We start from the raw sequence: 20,869 nt of genomic DNA, 5'->3' as shown, positions 1-20,869 counted from the left end.
ACAGGTAAGGCTGTGCGTGACATGGTGAGTTGGATGAAACTGAGGGACATTTTGCATGTCAGTATGGATTGGGAAGGTCAGCAAAAGGCTCAGAGTGACATTACTCACAGCGATTCGGGTGGCTTCTGATTGTCGATCTTTTACAGAGATGAGCATGTGGGTGGCTGTGTCTGGATGCACCCTCAACTGTCACTAAGGCCAGGATATCCCAAACTGCTGAGCCGGTGCAGGGGGCTGGTTGTGCACTCGCAGTGCTGCCTGGAGCTTTTGGCCTCTCAGCATTTCCAGCACAGGTTGGGCAGGCGTACTTGACCTCGTAAGTGCAGCGGAGAGGAAGCGAGGCAGGGTGTGTAAGCTGGCCACAGCCATGGGCTAGTGGGCTGAAACGGGTGACACGCTCAAGCACTTGCTGCTGGTTTGTCGTACCTGAGGGTACCTCACTCAGCAGGCACAGGCAGAGCAGTGACTCACCAGCAGAGCCTTGGCCAAGGCTAATCACATATATCTTCCAAGGTCACTGTTGAAACTGAATGTGAACCCCCACAAGGTGGCCCTGGGTAAGACAGAGACAGATGCACTAGTGATTGGCGCTACAGTACACACTGCCTGTAGCTAAACACCAATCCATGTGCGCTGAGGAACAAGGCAGGGACTGGGGCTGGGGGGTCCAGGCCCAGCCAGAGCTGCTCAGCCACTTTGAGAAACAAGACACTCCACGTGGAGAAGGGAGGTTTCAACTCCCTGTGACACCAGTGTGAGAGGAGAGACACCCAAGCCTGTAGGCATTGTCCAGCCCCATTGCCCACTAAACCACAAGCTACTCTCAATGGATTGTGTTACCTCAATTGTCCTTGGGGAACAAACAGCTATACAGACATCAAAATGGCTCCTACACCACACAACACAATTTCATGATCCAGAAAGCAGAAACACCCATAGGAAAAGTCAGCGTGGCTCTGCCCCGCTGGCTTTTCATTGCACTGGGCTCCTACCAGTCACCTATGTACAGTGCTCCCCCATGCACCAGGTGGCTGCAGTTGCTGGTTGATGTCGCCCTGCCTTTCACAGAAGGACCCTTGTTTATGAACGGGCCAGTGCTGTACTCTTCAGTCCCAGCTTGCCCTCATTCAATCTCTTTCACACCCACAGTTTTTCTTGGCTCCAGCACAAAACACAACTCAATGTATTAAGGTCCATTCGCCTTGAGGAAATGGATGGTAAATATTGAATTCAGTGGCCTTGTTTAAAAAATGAGAAGGAGCTAGTTGGTATGTGGGGAATGCTTCAGAGCCACTGGGTCCAGCTCACAGGCTGGCCGGATGTTTGAGAACGCTGATAGAATTTGCTTGCTTGGATTTTTTCTTGCAAAAATGAACAAAAAAATTACAAACAGGGGGAGCCTTTTACTGGGAAGAGTTTGCAGGCTCCTCTATCTCCCTCTTCTCCCCAGAGCACTGGCTGTAGTTTAACGTTCAGACACTGCACATGTACAATAACTATCTAAGGTACTTATCTGGCCCCCCATCAACATAGCATCCGTGGTCCTCAAGACCATGAACACACCTGCCCTCACACACCTGTGAGGCAGGACATGGCTGTTGTCTCCATTGTACACATGAGGAACTAAGGCACAGAGACTCTGTTTACACTGATAAAAAAATCTGGAGTACCGAGTCTCAGAGCCCGGGTCAGCTGACACAGGCTCAGAGGGCTATAAAGTTGGAGTGTAGATGCTCAGGCTGGGGCTGGAGCTTGGGTTCTGAGACCCTCCCCCCTCGTGGGGGGTCTCAGAGCTTGGGCTCCAGCCTGAGCCCAAACTTCTACCCCACAATTTTATAGCCCCACAGCCCAAGTCAGCTGACCCGGACCAGCCGTGGATCTTTTATTGCAGTGTAGACACACTCAGAGAAGCTAAAGGACTAGCCCGAGGTCACACATGGAGCATGTGACAGAACAAGGAGCTGAATCTAGGTCTCCAAGCCTTAAACAAGTGCCCTGTCCACTGACCCATCCCTCCTCTCCACCTGGGCTAGAATGTGAAACATCACCTGAGGCTACACATCCTAACCAAGGTTCAGCTGGGTAGCCTCAGAGGTTTCACATTCTTGCCCACTGAGGTGAGCTTTAAGAACAGAGAGCTACTTAGAGAAATAATGCTAATGTAGCACCCTAGGAGATAACCGTGTAGTACTGCTGCAAGGCAGGGACCTGTGCTGCACTGAGCTTTGCTAGGTCCACTGGCCAATAGGGCAGTGCTGGGAAGGTGTCAGGGCCACGGCACCTGCAGAGACCCCAGCAAGAACCATATAGTCATGGCTGGCTCCTAACAGCGTACTTGGTCCAGACTGGATGAAACTGATTTGTAAAGACATTTTATTTATTTTTCATTTTTCCCTCATGTCCTCACTGCAGGGTGTGGCCTCAACTCTGCTCCTGCTCTGCCAAGGGCACCTGTTTGTTAAGTTGTCCAACAAATCCCTTTGCACCTTCTTCCACACTGCCCTGTATGCCTCAAAGGAGGCTCTCTTGTAGCATTTGCAAAGCCACTGCACCATTGCCCTTCACATTCCTCCTGAAAACTTACCTCTCTAAGAAGTCTACAAAAATCTCAACAATTAGGTAGCTGGTGCAGTGTGGCCTCTGCTTGTCCTACTGAGCAGCACGGTCACATGGGACCTTGTGCTCCCCCATCCCTTTGTCGTATCCACCAGTTTTCTCATCTTCTATTTAGACTGAAAACTCCGAGAGGTAAGGACCATAGGTGAAATTTTCGAAAGCTCCTAAGTGACTTAGGAGCCTGTCATGTTCTGGGGTGAAAATCCAAACCAGTGAGGGGTTGCAGCACCACCTGCCCTGCAATCCTGGGTGCCTCACAATGCTTTGCTGTTGTAGCTCCCAACCTGGGCCACCTACAACCAGCCTACCAGCATACAGGTCACATCCTGAGTGTGTATGCGCTAAACAGCCCTGGTTCAGCAGCTCTGACCTCAGCAGCCTGTCTACAGCCTCACTCTGGCTTCCACCAGCCTTGGTTACTACTCACATGGTGACCCAAACACACTCCAAGTTTGGAATTTTCCCAAAATCATATGTTCTGCAGTGTCCAGCCCCCTCCTGGATAGTTGAAGTAAATAATACGGTTCAGTTTTATGTCCTTAAAAGTAAAAACACATCACAGCCTACTAACTTAACCGGGGGCAAATACACCTTTCCCTTTACACACAGCACTGAGTTGGACTGTGGTAAAAATGAAATAAGCTTATTAACAAAATATACATAGGATTGAGTGAGTTCAATTATAAGGAATGAAGATAGAGAGTGTTACAAGTCAAACAAAACAAAATACACTTCTAAAGTACTAAAACTTAATCTAGCAAGGTCCAGGCTTTGTTCAAGATGGTTTCTCTCACCATTCTTCTTCCGATCCATGGCTGACTTTCCCTCCGTCAGGACCATCCACAAAAGTACAAGGTGCTGGTTTCCCCTTGTCTGTCTTCTAAGGTGAAAGATCTTTGCTAAGTAGGTTTCTCACCTACATTCAGTTCCAGAGACTTCAACCCACCTTGGTAGAAGGACCCATCTTTCTCAGTTTGCAAGGGCTTGGTTCCCTTACATCTCTCTAGTGATGGATATCAAAGATGGCTTCTATCCTTACTTATGTCTCCCAAAAGGCAGGATGACTTCATGCTTTTCTTTCCCTTCTGTGGGCTTCCCATCCCCCTGTATGGTTATTGTGTAAATTGGGGCTTCCATTGTTTGATTCCACCATGCTTAATCAGGGCGATCCATAGGATTTATGGGGCCCTATGCAGTATTACTAAACTGGTGCCCCTATGCCCTACGCGGGGGGAGGAGGGATGAGGCAGCAAATGATACCGAGACACCTGGCCCGCCTCACAGCGGCAGAGAGTCACAGTTCCCCGGAGAGACCCCTGTACCCTCTCCCTCACGCAGAATGCATGGCGCCAGTGCATTCGGCTCTGTGAATATGGCCCTTGCCTAAAGACACTGTAGTGTGCGCTGGGTGTGCGGGAGCCAACCTGCTCTTACCTGCTGTCATGGGCAGTGGGTGAAGCTTCCGCTTGGGGAGGCTAGCTCCCCAGCCCACATCTTCTGCCTGTGGCCCCACCCGTACTCCACTCCTGCTCTGCCCCAGGCCCCGCCCCACTCCACCCAGGCCCCACCCTCACCCCACTGTCTCCCTCCTCTCTCCTCCACCCTGCTCACCCCCTTCCAGCCAAATCCATGAACCCAAATGAAGCGAATGACATCTGAAAAAAACACTCTTCTGCAATTTCTTTCTAAAGAAAGTGGAGCATGTTTTCCACAGCATGCCAGACGGTGAAGACTGGACATGCAGAAGGTACTTAATTAAAAGCACTAAACTTGGGAATAAAAATGTCAGTCACAGGTTTTTTGATATGCCTTGAAGTTTATTAGAGATTTAATGAAGGGAGAAAGTGATGGACAGAAAGGACAGGAGGACTTTGGAAGCAAGTTTTTTTTACTATAGTAATTAGAATTAAAATGTGTATTTTTGATAAGGGTGGTCTTCTGAAGGATTTATTTAAAAAACTATATGTCTGAAGATTCAAGCATTTAAGGCTAAAGATGATTGTGCATCTAAAAATCTATGCAAGGATTTTTTAGTGATGAGATTTTATAATCTTCACCAACTCACTAATGAAATATTTTTAAGCAAATTTTAAACTAAGGTCCTGTAGACTAACATGTTCTAAGTAAACATTACAGTAATGCACAACTGTTTTTGTCAGTAAATTCAGAAACTGACAGTATATACCTGAGGGCTGGTAAATGCCTGTTAAATGGCTTCATTACCACTTGAATGGCTCTTTAACAGTCTCAATGTTGTGCTAATAGGTCTGGCAGGCTGGAAGGCTTTTTCACTTTTAAGTTATTAGATCCCCTCCAGAGTAAGAGTCAACAGGCTGCAGCAGCTAGCTGTGGGAGCCTGCAGGAAGGGTCAAGACTGGAGGGTGGACACTAAGACCCAGGGGTCCCCCAAATTTTCAGGTGCCCTGTATGCCTAAGGACAGCCCTGTGCTTAATTTATATGGGGGACCTGTTCCTTCCTGTCTGGGCAGACTGTACAGCCTAATATCAATGAGTATCCATAATTCCTTACATAGTGTTAATGCATACATTTCACAATATTAATCACCAATGTGTCATTGGCTTTCAGGAAAGACCTCACTCTATACAATCAGTTGATTCAGTTGCTTTTCACGAGGTTCACACCCTGTCTTTACAGGGTAATAAACCTTTGGAATAGATTGATAGGATGATAGGATGGATTGCATCCTCAGCAAGTTCATGGATGACACTAAACTGGGGGGAGAGGTAGATATGCTGGAGGGTAGGGATAGGGTCCAGAGTGACCTAGACAAATTGGAGGATTGGGCCAAAAGAAATCTGATCAGGTTCAACAAGGACAAGTGCAGAATCCTGCACTTAGGAAGGAAGAATCCCATGCACTGCTACAGGCTGGGGACCGACTGGCTAAGATGTCTGAGTTGGATATTAGGAAAAACTATTTCACTAGAAAGGTGGTGAAGCACTGGAATGGGTTACCTAGGGAGGTGGTGGAATCTCCATCCTTGGAGATTTTTAAGGCCTGGCTTGACAAAGCCCTAGCTGGGATGATTTAGTTGGTTCTGCTTTGAGCAGGGGGTTGGACTAGATGACCTCCTGAGGTCTCTTCCAACCCTAATCTTCTATGATTCTTCTGAAAAGTAAAACCCAGACCAACTTCTGACATAAGAACAGCCATATTGGGTCAGACCAATGGTCCATCTAGCCCAGTATCCTGTCTTCCAACAGTGGCCAATGGCAGGTGCCCCAGAGGGAATGAACAGAACAGGCAATCATCAGTTGATCCACCCCAATTGTCCAGTCCCAGCTTCTGGAAATCAGATCTTAGGGACACCCAAAGCATGGTGTTGCATCCCTGATCATCTTAGCTAATAACAACTGATTAACCTATCCTCCATGAATGTATCCAATTCATTTTGAACACAGTTAGACTTTTACAATATCCCCTGGTCACCAGTTCCACAGGTTGACTATGCATTATGTGAAGAAGTACTTCTTTATGTTTGTTTTAAATCTGCTGCCCATTAATTTCATTGGGTGACCCCTGGTTCTTGTGTTATGTGAAGGGGTAAATAACACTTCCTTATTCATTTTCTCCACACCATTCATGATTTTATAGACCTCTATCATATCCCCCACTAGTCCTCTCTTTTCCAAGCTGAAAAGTCCCAGTCTTTTAATCTCACCTCATATGGAAGCTGCTCCAAATCCCTAATCATTTTTTTTGCCCTTCTCTGAACCTTTTCTAATTCCTATATATATATATATATATATATATATATATATATATATATATATATATATTGGCATGAACTCCATGCAGTATTCAAAGGGTGGGCATACCAAGGATTCATATAGTGGTATTATGATATTTTCTGTCTTACCTATCCCTTTCCTATTTGTTCCTAACATTCTGTTAGCTTTTTTGACTGCTGCTGCACCTTGAGCAGATGTTTTCCAGATAATTATTCATGATGACTCCAAGATCTCGTTTGAATGGTAACAGCTAATTTAGAACCCCTCATTTTGTATGTTGTGATTAGTTGGGATTGTGTTTTCCAATGTGCATTACTTTGCATTTGTCAACATTGAATTTAATCTGCCATTTTCTTGCCTAGTCATCCAATTTGTAAGAACCCTTGGTAAATGATCGCAGTCTGCTGTGGCCTTAACAATCTTGAGTAATTTTGTACCATCTGCAAACTTTGCCACCTCACTGTTTACCATTGTTTCCAGATCATTTAAGAACATGTTGAACAGCACAGGTTCTAGTACAGATACTTGGGAGGCCCCACTATTTACCTCTCTCCATTGTGAAAACTGGCCACTTATCCCTACCCTTTATTTCCTATCTTTTAGCCCCTTACTGATCCCTCTTATCCCATCACTCCTTATTTTGCTTCAGAGCCTTTGGTGGGGGACAGTGTCAAAGGCTTTCTGAAAGCCTAAGTACACTATATCTGCTGGATCAGTCTTGTCCACATGTTTGTTGACCCCCTCAAGGAATTCTAATAGATTGGCTAAGCATGATTTCCCTTTACAAAAGCGGTGTTGACTCTTTCCTCAAGATATTGTGTTCATCTATGTGTCTGATAATTCTGTTCTTTACTATAGTTTCAACCAATTTGTCTGGTACTGAATTTAGGCTTATCGACCTCTAATTTCCAGGATCACCTTTGGAGCCTTTTTTTAAAAATTGGCATCACATTAGCTATACTCCAGTCATCTAGTACAGAAGCTGATTTAAGGGACAGGTTACACACTACGGTCAGTAATTGTGCAATTTCATATCTGAGTTCCTTCCGAACTCTTGGGTGAATACCATCTGGTCCTGGTGACTTATTACTGTTTATCAATTTGTTCCAAAACCTCCTGTAATGAAACCTCAATCTGGGATAGTTCCTCAGACTTTTCACCTAAAAGAACGTGTGAGAATCTCCCTCACATCCTCCGCAGTGAAGACTTATGCAAAGAATTCAGTTAGCTTCTCCACAATGGCTTTGTCTTCTTTGAGTCCTCCTTTAGTACCTCAATCGTCCAGTGGCCCCACTGATTGTTTGGCAGACTTCCTGCTTCTGATGCACTTAAGTTTTTTGCTGTTGGAATTTAAAGGGCAATTAGCAAAAGACTGGCCTGCCTCATTATACTTTTAAACTTGACTTTCCAGAGTTTATGCTCCTTTCTATTTTCCTCAGTAGGATTTGACTTCCAGTTTTTAACGGATGCCTTTTTGCCTCTAACTGCCTCTTTTACTCTGTTGTTTAGCCATGCTGGTATATTTTTTTGGTCTTCTTACTATTTTGGGGGGGGGGGGGAGGGTTGGGGTATACATTTAATTTGAGCCTCTATTATGGTGTTTTTTTAAAAGTTTCCATGCAGTTTGCAGGCATTTCACTCTTGTGACTGTTCCTTTTAATTTCCTCTTAACTAGGTTCCTAATTTTTGTGCAGTTCCCCTTTCTGAACCTAAATGCTACAAGCTTTTCACTCCTGCTGGGTGTAGACACCATGCTGTCTTCTCCCCCACTTGTTAGTGTGAGGTTCGCTTCCACCCCTCGCTAGCTTGATGGATCTGTTTACTGCTTTTATGTAAATTGAGGTAAACACACATTCCTCAAAGATAAATCTGTTTAACAACTCCCCCTGACATATCTGGTTTGAACACAGTTTAGTTATCATCCCAGTGTATCTCCATAACTCTTAATACCCACCATACACATAACACAAGATTAATGATCAGTAAGTTATTAGCTTTTAAATGATACTTCACACGGCACATTTTGTACAAAGATTACTACAATAGTGTGTAGGGTGTGAATACAGGGGTGCTTAGTGTCACAGAGCCTAAGAAGCATTTTTAATTGCGATTTATGGCCAGATTTTCAAAGGCATTGATGCACCTAAAAATGCACATAGGACCTAGTGGGATTGTCAAAAGTACCTGATAGATTAGGGGCCTGACTCCTGCTGAAATCCCACTAGGAGCCTGTCTGCATCTTTAGGCACATAAGTACTTTTGAAAATCTGGGGTTTAGGAGCCTATCTTTGATTGAAAGTCAAGTGATTTAGGACCCTACATTCCTAAATGCTATTAGAAAGTTTGCCCAGATCCCTGTTTTAGGTCTGTACAGCTCCTAGCACAATGGGGCTGGGCCGACTGCAATACAGTTATTCATGTAGAGTGTTCAATGAGTCTAAACTCAATGAAAGGGGCACACAGGTAGTCTAAAAAAAGGCACAGTAACTAGCGAAATCCCCCCGAAATGAGACTCAAAACAGTGAACTCTTTCTTTGGGGTGTTCAGCTTTAGATAAACTGGGCCTGATTCTCAGAGAGGCAGAGCAGCTGCAGCACCCATTCAAATGGAATGAACGGAGATCTCGTGTAGATGAGAAAGGGGTGTTTTAGGGTGTTGAGTACTGAGTAATTCTATCCCCTAAATTACGAAATATTATGGTCTAGAGAAACAAGAAAAGGTAGGGCCAAACCGCAACAATCAATTGTGCGCGTGACCTCCAGTACTTCAGAGACATGGCATTCTTACTAGGCCTCAGGGGACACCATGATTAAAGACAAATATCTACTCAAAGTAACCGTGAATAACTTCTTAAGAAAGAAAAAGGAAAAAAACCAAACAAAAACAGAACACAAGGACGCCAACAACAAGGGTCACCTTCAGTCACAGTCTCCTCTGAGCGTCTACCTGTGGAGCTCTTTCAGCAGAGACTGCACCTTAGAGAGTGGGTCCATTCTATTGGGGGAGGCTCCAATGCATGTTATTCCCCCATATCAACAGTGAGTCGTAGCTCAGTGTATTAAAAGGAGCTAAACAGTTCATGAAAGGGCGGAAGAGCTTTGTTTACTGGTCAGTGAATCCTGTTTGGTTTTTCGTGGATAACCTAAACAGCTTGTCAATGGACAGAGATAAATAATCTTAATTGAGCCCTGTGAAAATGAAGACAGTTTTTAAGTCAGTTCCTTAAAAGAAGCTGTTCAATAAATTATTCATTTAAAATAGCGATGTTACATACAATCCCACCAACTCATTTTAAGGAGTGGCCTTGAGACAGGCAAATTAATGAAAGTCAAAAACACTTAGATTGAGATGAAATTCCATTCTCACTCTGTTAACCAAGGTTAGCTGATCTCTCCTTTCCAGAAGTTCACAGTCTAAACAAACTAGTGTTTAACAGGAAAAAATTACTAAACATAGCATTGTAATATCCCAGTAGATTCTTATGTTAGTAACTATTCATAGCAAGGCCATTTGCTTCCATTTTTGTACATAAAACATCTCACTATTCACAGAATAATAATATCTGGGAGTTACCATATGAAGGGCATGCGTTTAGATACACAACACTTATTAAAAAAAAAATCCCAAAAGAGGTTCATGTCATCTTAAACAAGCAAGGAATAAAGAAAGGGTTTTGCCATAAAACAGAAGCATGAGGTAAGAAGTAACCAAGAACTTCTATAAAACATTTCCCAACTATAAATGGTCTCCTTAAAGTTCAGATGGACAAAGACTGTAGTCAGTTTACACAAGAAATCCATTTCAATACGTATACTTCTCTGTGTGCGTTCAAAATTCAATGCTTTGAAGAGAGGCAAAAGCCAAGGGGAGTGGGGTTGAAAGGAAGCACAAAGGGGCCCTGGCTTAGGTTTTATGGCTTTGGTAACACCAGTCTATAAACATCACTCCTACTTGGATCTTCCTAGATAAGAAGCTTTTAATATTCTTTTACAAAGCCAGCCTTCTCCATCAGGACATAGATACCCCAAGCTATTTATTTTTTATAGGTTGTGTCTGTATCACATTGATGTCTTGCACAGATGGAAGTTCTGCTCTCCAGAAGACACATGTTGGCTGTTTGCCTTTCTGACATTTATAACGTACCATTTGCAGTAAACTTACAATCACAAAGACTCCTCTCAAATACTCTATGCAAGACAGAGACCATCATAACTGACATTTATCTATGTATTCAGATATGATCTATATTCTTATAGATCATATCTGAATATACAGATAAAATAACAGACTGTTGAAGCAAAATAGAAGTTATAAAGCTGGATTCAAGGGTCTGTGCAAACACACTTAGATGGGATAAATCGGGTTTCCTGGCTGAGGAGGTCTCATCCTCTGATGCTTTTGACACCTATCACTGGTTGACAGAAAGCTGCGTTTTCTACAAGGGAATTCCTAGCATGGAATTAGCAATCTATCCTACTAGCAATATATCCTACTATTTCACAACATGAACATCCAAGAACATAAACATGTGAACTACTACGAACATCCTGTGCATGAACATAAGAGTCATTAGCTCATAAAATCCAATGAAAACAAAAGACAAGCTTGCAATAACATCAAATGCTCATAAGTTATCTTTCTATCAATGACCATTTTTGCATCAGTACTGAGCAGTATGCTTTGCCACATGGATCAGACCAAAGTGCCCTCACTTCTCTCCAACAATGGCCTGTAACAACTGCTTCAGTGCGAAGTGCAGCCTGGATAATGTCAGGATAACTGCTTCCCTCGCCCTCTCAGTCGCACATCAGCTAATGCCCTGACAATGGAGGGGTTACAGCCCTTCTATTTTTGCCTCTCTAATGTAAACATCGAGCCTTAGAAATATTTAACCCTTGTTTTATTTTTAGCCCTGTTAAACTCTTGGCTTCAGTGATCTCTTCTGGCAGAGAATTCCACTGTCCTACTGGGCAAATAGTATTCCCTTTCGTCAGTTTTAATGAGCTGCCTTTCACTGCTGGAACGTCCCCTTCTTCTTGCAAGGTTTATGAGAGTGGATGAACAGCAGTGCCCTCTCTGCCCTCTCTGTACGGTTCCTTACTTTCTAAACCTTTCTCTCCTTCTATTTACCTCCACTTCTAAAGAGTTTTAAGCACCTCTGAAGATCAGGCCCAAGGTGTCTCTAGCAGGCTATCTGAAACCATTGGCCACCTTTGAAAATTTGGACCTGAATGTGCTGACCTGGGGCTTGATCCTGTCCTATTAAAGTCAAGGGGGGGACTTCCCATTGATTTTAGTGGGAGTTCGATCAGAGCCTTGGAGAATGGTGTAGCTCTCACTCTGCTTGATGGCTGCTGCTGCTGCTGGGCTGAATGCTGCTCACCAGTAGCACCTAAATGCCACCAGGAAAAATTGCAGCAAATGCTGCCCTTTGACAGAGTAAGCAAATGGATGCAGTTGTTGTGGTTGATGTTTATTCCTGGTGTTCATAGGAGCACACAGCGAGACCTGTCTGATGTTAAATTTGAGGAAGCATTACTTAATTTGTTATCTGTGTATGAATGACCTGAAGAAATCAGGTATGATTATGGTCCTCAATTCATTTCTGAGGAAACAAATATTCCTCAAGACACTGCATTAACAAAGGCAATATAATGCACATTGGAAGGAATCAATTTAACACCTCATACACCTTATTGGTGCCAGGATCCAGACAAGGGCAGTCAGGACCAACGGTCAGAACAGGGTCAAATCTGAGGCTGAGAGGAGTTCATAGTAAAGTTCCAAGCCAGGGTCAGTACTGAGGATTGGAGTCCAAAGTCAGGTTTCAGAATCCGGGTCACGAGGCAAGGTCCTAATGAAGCCAAAGTCAAAGCCAAGAGTTCAGGAGCAGGAATGGTCAGAGCAGCTATCGGAGATCTACACTGTTGCCTACACTCTTGCTGGAATGTCCCTTGGGTTTATTTAGGGTGAGGAGCCATGAGGCTGCTGCCTGTAAGACCCCTTGAGGTGTGACTTCCCAGGGTCTGCATCCACAGCGAATTGTGACTAGTGGAGTGTGAGCTGATTACCATGGCTGCTGGGTGGCCGCATGGCATTGTCTGATGCCTGATAGCTTGGCAGGCACAGGTTTGAGACCCACTGGGCCTTACGTTGTCCCTCCAGGGGTACTGTTTGCCTGGGTAGGCTGTGTCAAAGGCTGTCACAAGGCTAGGGCCATTGACCTGGGATCACTTGCCCGCCCCATAGCTCTAGCAGTCTACAAAGTATCAGAGGGAGCCAAGTTTGATTTTCAAATCCAGTATCCCATGGACCTCATACTAGTCGTGAGTTTGCATCCATGCCAGAGGTGACAGTGGTTGAGCTCAGTGAGTGGAGGTGTTGTCAATTTAGGTGTGATAAATGAAGGGTGGGGAGGAGCTCCCTTTTATGGACACCCAGGCAGCCAGTTAGCTACAAAATCCCTGTTAGTAGTTATTCTCTACTTGCTTTACCTGTAAAGGGTTAGAAAAGCCCATAAATAAAAGAAAGGGAGTGGGCACCTGACCAAAAGAGCCAACGGGAGGGCTAGAACTTTTTTAAATTGGGAAAAAACCTTCCCTCTGTCTGTTGTTGTTCTCCGGAGAGAGGGGACAGAGAAGGACAGGGCTGGAGCTATGCTGTAAAAAGCTTTAAAACCAGGTATGAAAAAGCATCAAATCATACCTCAACCCTACTTATCTGAAACCTCAATTATGTAAGTAAATCAAGGAATGTCTAGGAAGATGCAATTAAGGTTATTTCTTATTGGCTTGTGGACTCCTCTGTGCTAACCCCAGATGCTTTTGTTTTGCTCGTAACCTTTAAGCTGAACCTCAAGAGAGCTATCTTGATGCTTAATTTTTGCAGTTGGGTTTTTTAAATCTAGCAAAAGCCTAAGTTCCAGATGTATTTTCTTTCTTTTTTAATAAAATTTACCTTTTTTAAGAACAGGATTGGATTTTTGGTGTCCTAAGAGGTTTGTGCATATGTTGCTTAATTAGCTGGTAGCAACAGCTGATTTCCTTTGTTCTTCTTTCTCAGCTCTTCCCCGGGGGGGAGGGGGGCGGGGGCGGGGGAAGGGCTTGAGGGTACCCCACAGGAAGAAATTCCCCAAGTATGCCTTTCTGGGTTCTCTAAAAGGGGGGGGGGGCTTGCACTTGGGTGGTGGCAGCATCTACCCATCCAAGGTCAGAGAGAAGCTATGACCTTGGGAGTTTAATACCAGCCAGGAGTGGCCAGTATTAATTTTTAAAATCCTTGTGGACCCCACCTTCTGCACTTGAAGTGCCAGAGTGAGGAATCAGCCTTGACTGTAGGGTTTTAGCAAGGACATGTGAAACTCTAGCTGTAATTTGAGGGATCAGGGTGACTTAAGCCTCACGGGCGTTGAGTTGATTACCTAGCTGATGGAATATGGTAATCCATTTTATAATACAGCTGGTTGGTGTGGAAGTTTTGGGCTGAGAGCCACTTTTTGCCTGACAGTGAATGCCGGTCCTTCCTTGCACTGGCAGTCAGTATACCGCTTGGAATCTTTCTTTTCCACCTGTGCCTTGAGTTCTTCTTGGAACTCATGAATCCAGAGCACTGAGTCAGCAGCCATGGGATTGGTGGAGTGGATGGATATGGCTGGATACAGATGGGGGTGGAAGCCACAGATTGCATAGAAAGGATTCTGCCCAGTGAGGATGTGGCCAGTGTTGTTGTAAGCAAACTCTGCTTGGGGTAGGAGGCTCAACCAGTTGTCCGGGTGGAAATTCTTGAAGTAGCACAAGTGTTGTTATAAAATCATAGAATATCAGGGTTGGAAGGGACCTCACAAGATCATCTAGCCCAACCCCCTGCTCAAAGCAGGACCAATCCCCAATTTATGCCCCAGATCCCTAAATGGCCCCCTCAAGGATTGAACTCACAACCCTGGGTTTAGCAGGCCAACGCTCAAACCACTGAGCTATCCCTCCCCCCCAATCTAACACTTGATTCACTCATTCAGACTGACCATCAGTTTGTGGGTGTCACATTCTGGGGTGCAATCCAGACCAGTGAGGGGTTGTGTCACCATATGCTTTGTAACCCTGGGTGCCTCACAATGCTTTGCTCCTCTATCTCCCAACTTGCACTGCTCACAACCAGCCTACCAGCATGCAGGTCACACCCTGGATGTCTGTGTGTAGCTGCAGCCCTGATCCAACAGCTCTGATCCAAGCAGCTTGCCAGCAACACACCAGCCACACTCTGGCTTCCAGCAGCATTGGTTACTACATACAGGATGACCCCAACACACTCCCAGTCCTGGATTGTCCTACAACCATGTGTTCTTCACTGTCCAGCCCTCTCCTGAACAGTTTAAATTAAAAATAAAACAAGTTTATTAGCAAAAGAAGAAAGTATTTTAAGTGAATTCAAGTATAAGAGATAAAGTCAGAAATGGTTACAAGCAAATAAAAGTGAAAACACACATCTCGAAGTCTAAATCTTGATATAAATCTAGTTTTGGTTGAAGGCTTTGCTTAAGATGGCCTTTCTCATCAACAATCTTCCAGCAAGATGGTCAGGATCTCTCCCAGAGACCCAAAGGTGCTGGTGCCTTCTTCTTCTTATGTGAAAAAGAGAAAACTTGGGATTTTCTGCCCCTTTCTTTTACAGTCCAATGACCCTTTCAAGTGGACTCTTCTGAAGGTTACCCCTCAAAGCAAGGTTCATTCAAACAGTGAGGAAAAATACATGGAGTCTGGTGGTGAAGGAAGCTCCATGCTTTTTCTTCCCCCACTAGTATTTGCTAAAATGCTAATTGTTCTATTTCCTGCCATTTCACCCTGGAGAACAGGCGAAGGCAGTGCTTTTGTGAAGCAGTGCTATCAGTGGGGTGATTTGGCATAAAAACCTGGAGATGAAGTTCCTATAAAAGTTAGCAAACTCCAGGAAGAGCTTCAGCTTGTGACACTTTTGGTCTCACAATCAACATCAAGACGATAGAAGTGATGTGACAGCCTGCATCAGGAAAGCTTTATGTAGAGCCTGCTAACACAGTGAATGGCCAAGCCCTCCAGGCAATGGACAAGTTCACCTACCTCGGCAGTACACTGTCACGTGCAGTTCACAACAATGATGAAACCAACACCAGAATTGCCAAAGCAAGTGTGGCCTTTGGCAGACTACATGCAAATGTGTGGGAGCACAGATGTATCAGTCTACAAACAAAATTGAAGGTCTATAAAGCCATCCTGTTACCAACTCTGAGTTATGCATGTGAAACCTGGATGGTGTACAGATGCCATGCTGTGAAACTGAATCACTTTCACATGGGCTGTCTGAGGAAACTGATGAGGATCAGATGGCAACACAAGGTTCCAGACACTTAGGTTCTCATAATGGCAGACATTCCAAGTATCCATACTCTGTTGATGAAATCACAGATGAGATGGACAGGCCATGTCACCAGAATGTCAGATGAGTGATGGCCAAAGAAGATATTTTATGGTGAGCTAAAGGAGGGAAAGCGCTCTCAGGGAGGCCAGAAGAAACATTTCGAAGACTCCAAGTTATCCTTGAGGCATTTCAACGCGACCTAGAAGATTTTGGGAAGATCTCGCTCATGATCGTTCTACCTGGTGAAGTTCCATCCATACTGGAGCTACAGTCTATGAGCAGAGGCAGAGTAGAAGCACCAACAGCGTAAATCTCACAACAGCAGCATGTCTGCTGCTCTTGTTCAGTGTGCCACAAACCATTCAAAGCTCAAATTAGCCTGATCAGCCACACGTGTTCACAGAAACCAAACCAATCAGTGATGGAGCTTTGTACTTGGGTTCCAGGCATGGAGGTGCTCCTGAGTCCTGGCCATGCATCCCGGGGAAGACTGCTCTGAGATCCAGGACATCCTGTAGCCTGCTCCGTCTGGATGAAGAGATCTCTGAGCTATTAATGATTATCTTTGAGAACTCATGGAGGACAGGAAAGATCCTAGAGGACTGGAAAAGAGCAAATACAGTACCTAGCTATATAAAGGGGAATAAATAATAACCCAGAGAATTATACACCAGTCAGCAGCTTAACTTCAGTACCCGGAAAGACACTGGAGTAAATAATCAATCAATTTGAAAGCACCTAGAATAAGATAAGTAACAAACAACATGGATTTGTCAAGAACAAATCATGTCAAACCAACCCAATATCATTCTATGCCAGAGCAACAAGCCTTGTGGATGGGGGGAAGCAGCCGATGTGATATATCTCGACTTTAGTAAGGCTTTTGATACTCTCACATGACCTTCTCATAAGCAAAGCAGGGAAATATACACTAACCTACTGTAAAATGGGTACACAACTGGTTGGAAAAGTGTATTCAGAGTAGTTGTCAATGTTCACAGTCAAGCTGGAAGGGCATATCAAGTGGGGTCCCACAGGGATGTGTCGTAGGGCCAGTTCTATTCAATATGTTCATAAATGGTTTGGATAATGGCTTAGAGAGTGCACTTATAAAATTTGTGGATGATACCAAGCACTTTGGAGAACAGGATTAGAATTCAAAATTATCTTGAAAAACTGGAGAAATGGTCTGAAGTAACAGGATGAAATTCAGTAAGGACAAATGCAAAGTACTATCCTTAGGAAGCAATCATCAATTGCATAAATACAAAGTGGGAAATGATTACCTAGGAAGGAAGAAGTACTGCAGAAAAGGATCTGGGGATCATAGTGGACACCAAGCTAAATATGAGTCAACAGTGTAACACTGTTGCAAAAGAAGCAAACATCATTCTGGGATGTATTAGCAGTAGTGTTGTAAACCAGACACAAGAAGTAATTCTTCCACTCTACTCAGCACATATAAGGCCTCAACCGGAGTACTGTGTCCAGTTCCGGGCACCACATTTTGGGAAAAATGTGGACATATTGGAGAAAATTCAGAGGAGAGCAACAAAAATTATTAAAGGTCTAGAAAACATGACCTATGAAGAAAGACTGAAAAAACTGGGTTTGTTTAGTCTGGAGAAGAGAAGACTGAGGGAGGGCATGATAACAGTCTTCAAGGATGTAAAAAATTATTTTAAGGAGGAGAGTGAAAAAATTTTCTTCTTATCCACTGAGGATAGGAAAAGAAATAATAGATTTAAACTGCAGCAAGGAAAAGTTAGGTTAGACCAGTGGTTCTCAACCTATTTATCATTGTGCGCCGCAGATTGAGAACGACAGGGCTCCCCCCCCATCAAAAAAAAATCCTATGCCCAGACCCCTATGTCCAGCACCCCCACCCAGAGACCCCTCCACAGAGCAGGACCAGGAGCAGAGCCCCAGGAGCGGGGCTGGGCAGCTGGGATCCGGACCCTGCCACGGGGGGCCGGGAAGCAGGGACCCAGACCCCAGAGCTGGGGGCTGGGCAGCCGGGTACCTGATCCTGGCGCAAGGGGCTGGGCAGCCAGGGGTCTGATCCCGGTGCAAGGCGCCGGGCAGCCAGGGGCCAGATTTTTTTTTAAGCACCCAGCTGAGCTGCAGCTGTGACCTAATTGGGCTGCATTAAGCCCGTGGGCCGCAGGTTGAGAACCACGGGTTAGACATTAGGAAAAACTTCCTAATCATCAGGATAATTAAGCATTGACAGAAATTATCTGGGGAGGTTGTGAAATTTCTGTCACTGGAGGTTTTTAAGAACATGTTGGACAAACATCTGTCAGGGATGGTCTAGATAATACTTAGTCCTGCCTCAGTGCAGGGGACTGGACTAGACAACCTATTGAGGTCCCTTCCAGTGCTACATTTCTATTATTCTATTATTCCTAGGTAGGGAATAAGTAAAACAGGAATCAAGAAATTTACAAAGACAAAACTAGGATGTAAAAAAGATTTATTTTTAAAAATACAACTTTCAACAGCTGTGACATGGGCATTTACAAAGGGGTTCCCTGAAATGCTTTCCACCTGCTTTCTGCTTAGTCAGCACAAGCACCAGGACTCGTGAGAGCGAGTGACCCACACCCCAAAGCACCACAGGCCAACGCAGCCTGAATCTCACAGAGCAGATCTGAAGAGAACGGTTCCATTAGTTGTCTCCATCTCCACAGGAAATGATACGGGATACACAACCATGCCAATGGGGCGGTGTCTGGCAGGACGTGTGTGCCATAGGCACTGTTTGTAAGTGGAAGTTGTGGTCTCATGTCTCCCCATGTCTCAGGAATCCCAGTTCATGGTTTGAGCAGTTCAAGTTTGCTATGAATACACAGATCTGCTCTTTAGAAACATTCAGGAGGAGGGATATGCTGTTTATGACACTTGCAGCAGCAGTTCTTCCACAGTTCAGCAAGAGAAAGGCAACGAAAGACAGACAATGGTAAACCCAAAGGAGAGGTCACTATTAAAATACAGTCATTTACTAGGACTCTTGTTTCCCAGATGTATAGAAAATTAAATACCCTTCCCCTTTAAAATCAGATTATTTACAAAATGATTCCACACAGCGTGGACACATGTCACACTGTGCTGCTGCCATGACACTGGCTTTAATCTAGGTTTGCTTTTAAATCTGAAAAAGTCTCATATCTGATACAGTAGAGAAAATAGCTTTGTAAAGAAAGTGACCTTTAGGCTCATAAGCATTTTGCAAAGTCATATAAACCTCCTCTTCTCTTTTAAAATGTGCAGAATTTCTAGCATATAAATGTAGAAAATACTGATTTTTCCCCTTCCGTTAATGCTAGAAGCCAGAAAGTCTCTTTTTTGCTATTCCAAATTACAGCGTATGGCTGCTCTCAACAGCAAAAACATGCAGGGTGAGAGAGACTGGGGACACAAAATGCATACAAATTGTCAAAACATTAGTTAGTTAGCTAGGTTTAAAATATATCAAAAAGTCAAACAGTAGCAAAGACTTTGTTCATAGAACGTGTTGAACAGTACTTAAGTACAAGACAGAAGACAACTGAACAAAAATGTTACAGCACCCAAGATTCATTTGAATTTCTTCCATGAGTCTCCTGCTAGGTGCTATTTTACATCTGTGATTTCAGTCATGGGATAGTCCATAAAAGTATTTATAATTTATTCATGAAAACCATTGTATATGTAGGTTACAGTAACATCCTAGGTTTGTCTGAGGTACATATTCTGTGATTATTTTCAATGTCCAAAGCCAATCCAGCTGAAAAGTCAAGTCATTTTCAGTCCATCAAAGCCACAAAATTTCCACCTTTTCTCCAGGCTAGCCCCAACTCCACTCAGCTCTTGTTTGAAGGTGTGCTGCAGTCTGCTCATCAGAACTTCCACTTCAGTGGGACAAATCTGTAGGAAAGAAGTGAAACTTTCACTGAAAATTGACTTCTGGCTTGAGAATCCCAACTCTCTAGCTACATGTTTGCAGTTTTGTAAATGCTGACCCCAGGCACAAACACCACTTTCTGCAGTATTTAGGGTTTCCCGAGGTCTCCCATCCAAGTGCTAATGGTGACCCAGTCTGCTCCTGGTTAAGTTATAAGATGTGTTGTCATCACAGTTTGAGGAGGGATGGCTGCAGACATGAGGAATACTAAAAAGAGGAGGAAAAAAACCTATTCTCATTACTTAATTATGGGACTTGAAATAATGGATTCAAATAGAAACAAAATGCAAATTAATGTTGCCATGGATTCAAGAACATCTTCTGAAGGGGGAGAGGAATCACAGACATGCAAAATATTCAAGTCACATCTCGATGTGTATCTACTGGAGGTGCTTGTCTGTGACAGTTGGGTAACCACTTAACCATCAAATGGAGTTCTAGAGAGACACTAAACAATCACAGCACAGACAGTCCCTTCAAAGGGGAACTGCAGATCAAACCCTACTTTATTTGTTGCTTTTCTGTTATACTTGGATGAACAGGAAAGGCCACCTGCTAGTTTCTGCTTTGTCCCCCACAAAATTTTGTTTTTATGTTACAAATATCAGTCTTTGGAAAATCCAGAGGTTGAAACACATATTGCTGCTCTCTGTCATGGATCCACAGGACTTGTTCTATGTCCCAGCTTTTAAACAGACCCTGGAGGAACCCCTTCAGTATGCAGACCCCCAAGGGGTCCCACCCTTCCTTAACAGCAGGGCACACAGCTTCAACATCTCCGAGACTGAGCTTCTGGGCTCCAGCACTGCTGTTTCACACCATGAGTTCTGCTCAGTAAGTTCAACTGAGAAAGACTCCTGTTCAGAGACTTTTACACTCTTCAGAGATCCGTGCACCTCAGTAAGTATTTGCAGCCTCTTCAAAACAAGAGTAGGGTTTATTAGTCAACTGGAATGCAGCACTGGGAAGCCCTTAGATTAGCACAGAATAGCACATTTCAGGGCTGGGAGAACTGTAGTTCAGGATTCATTCTCCAGCTATCTTCTTATGGAGTGATATATTAGGAGTTCTGGTCCTAGCTCTGCCGCTGACCTGTATGGCCTTGAAAATATCACTTCACCTGTCTCTGTTGGTTTGGTTGATGGCACTCATGAGCTAGGCTCT

The 20,869-nt window shown here is 44.1% G+C and overlaps 1 protein-coding gene across 4 annotated transcripts in view; it reads right to left on the bottom strand.

Annotated features, from left to right (window-relative positions):
* Window positions 1–18,269: 18,269 nt before the first annotated feature.
* Window positions 18,270–20,869, bottom strand: part of ENOX2 (ecto-NOX disulfide-thiol exchanger 2) — a 136,667-nt gene continuing 134,067 nt past the window's right edge. For 3 of the 4 annotated variants that reach the window (XM_074964353.1, XM_074964351.1, XM_074964352.1), the window contains exon 15: window positions 18,272–19,668. In XM_074964353.1, the coding sequence (XP_074820454.1) occupies window positions 19,537–19,668 (132 nt within the window). In that variant the 3' untranslated portion in view covers window positions 18,272–19,536. Of the gene's footprint in view, window positions 19,669–20,869 lie in introns of all 4 variants that reach the window. The other variant, XM_074964355.1, reaches the window with a different exon arrangement.

The sequence above is a fragment of the Natator depressus genome, chromosome 9 (genome assembly GCF_965152275.1).
Source record: "Natator depressus isolate rNatDep1 chromosome 9, rNatDep2.hap1, whole genome shotgun sequence".
Lineage (NCBI taxonomy): Eukaryota > Metazoa > Chordata > Testudines > Cheloniidae > Natator > Natator depressus.
The sequence above is the reverse complement of the archived record's forward strand: the minus strand, read 5'-3'. Positions and strand labels throughout refer to the sequence as shown.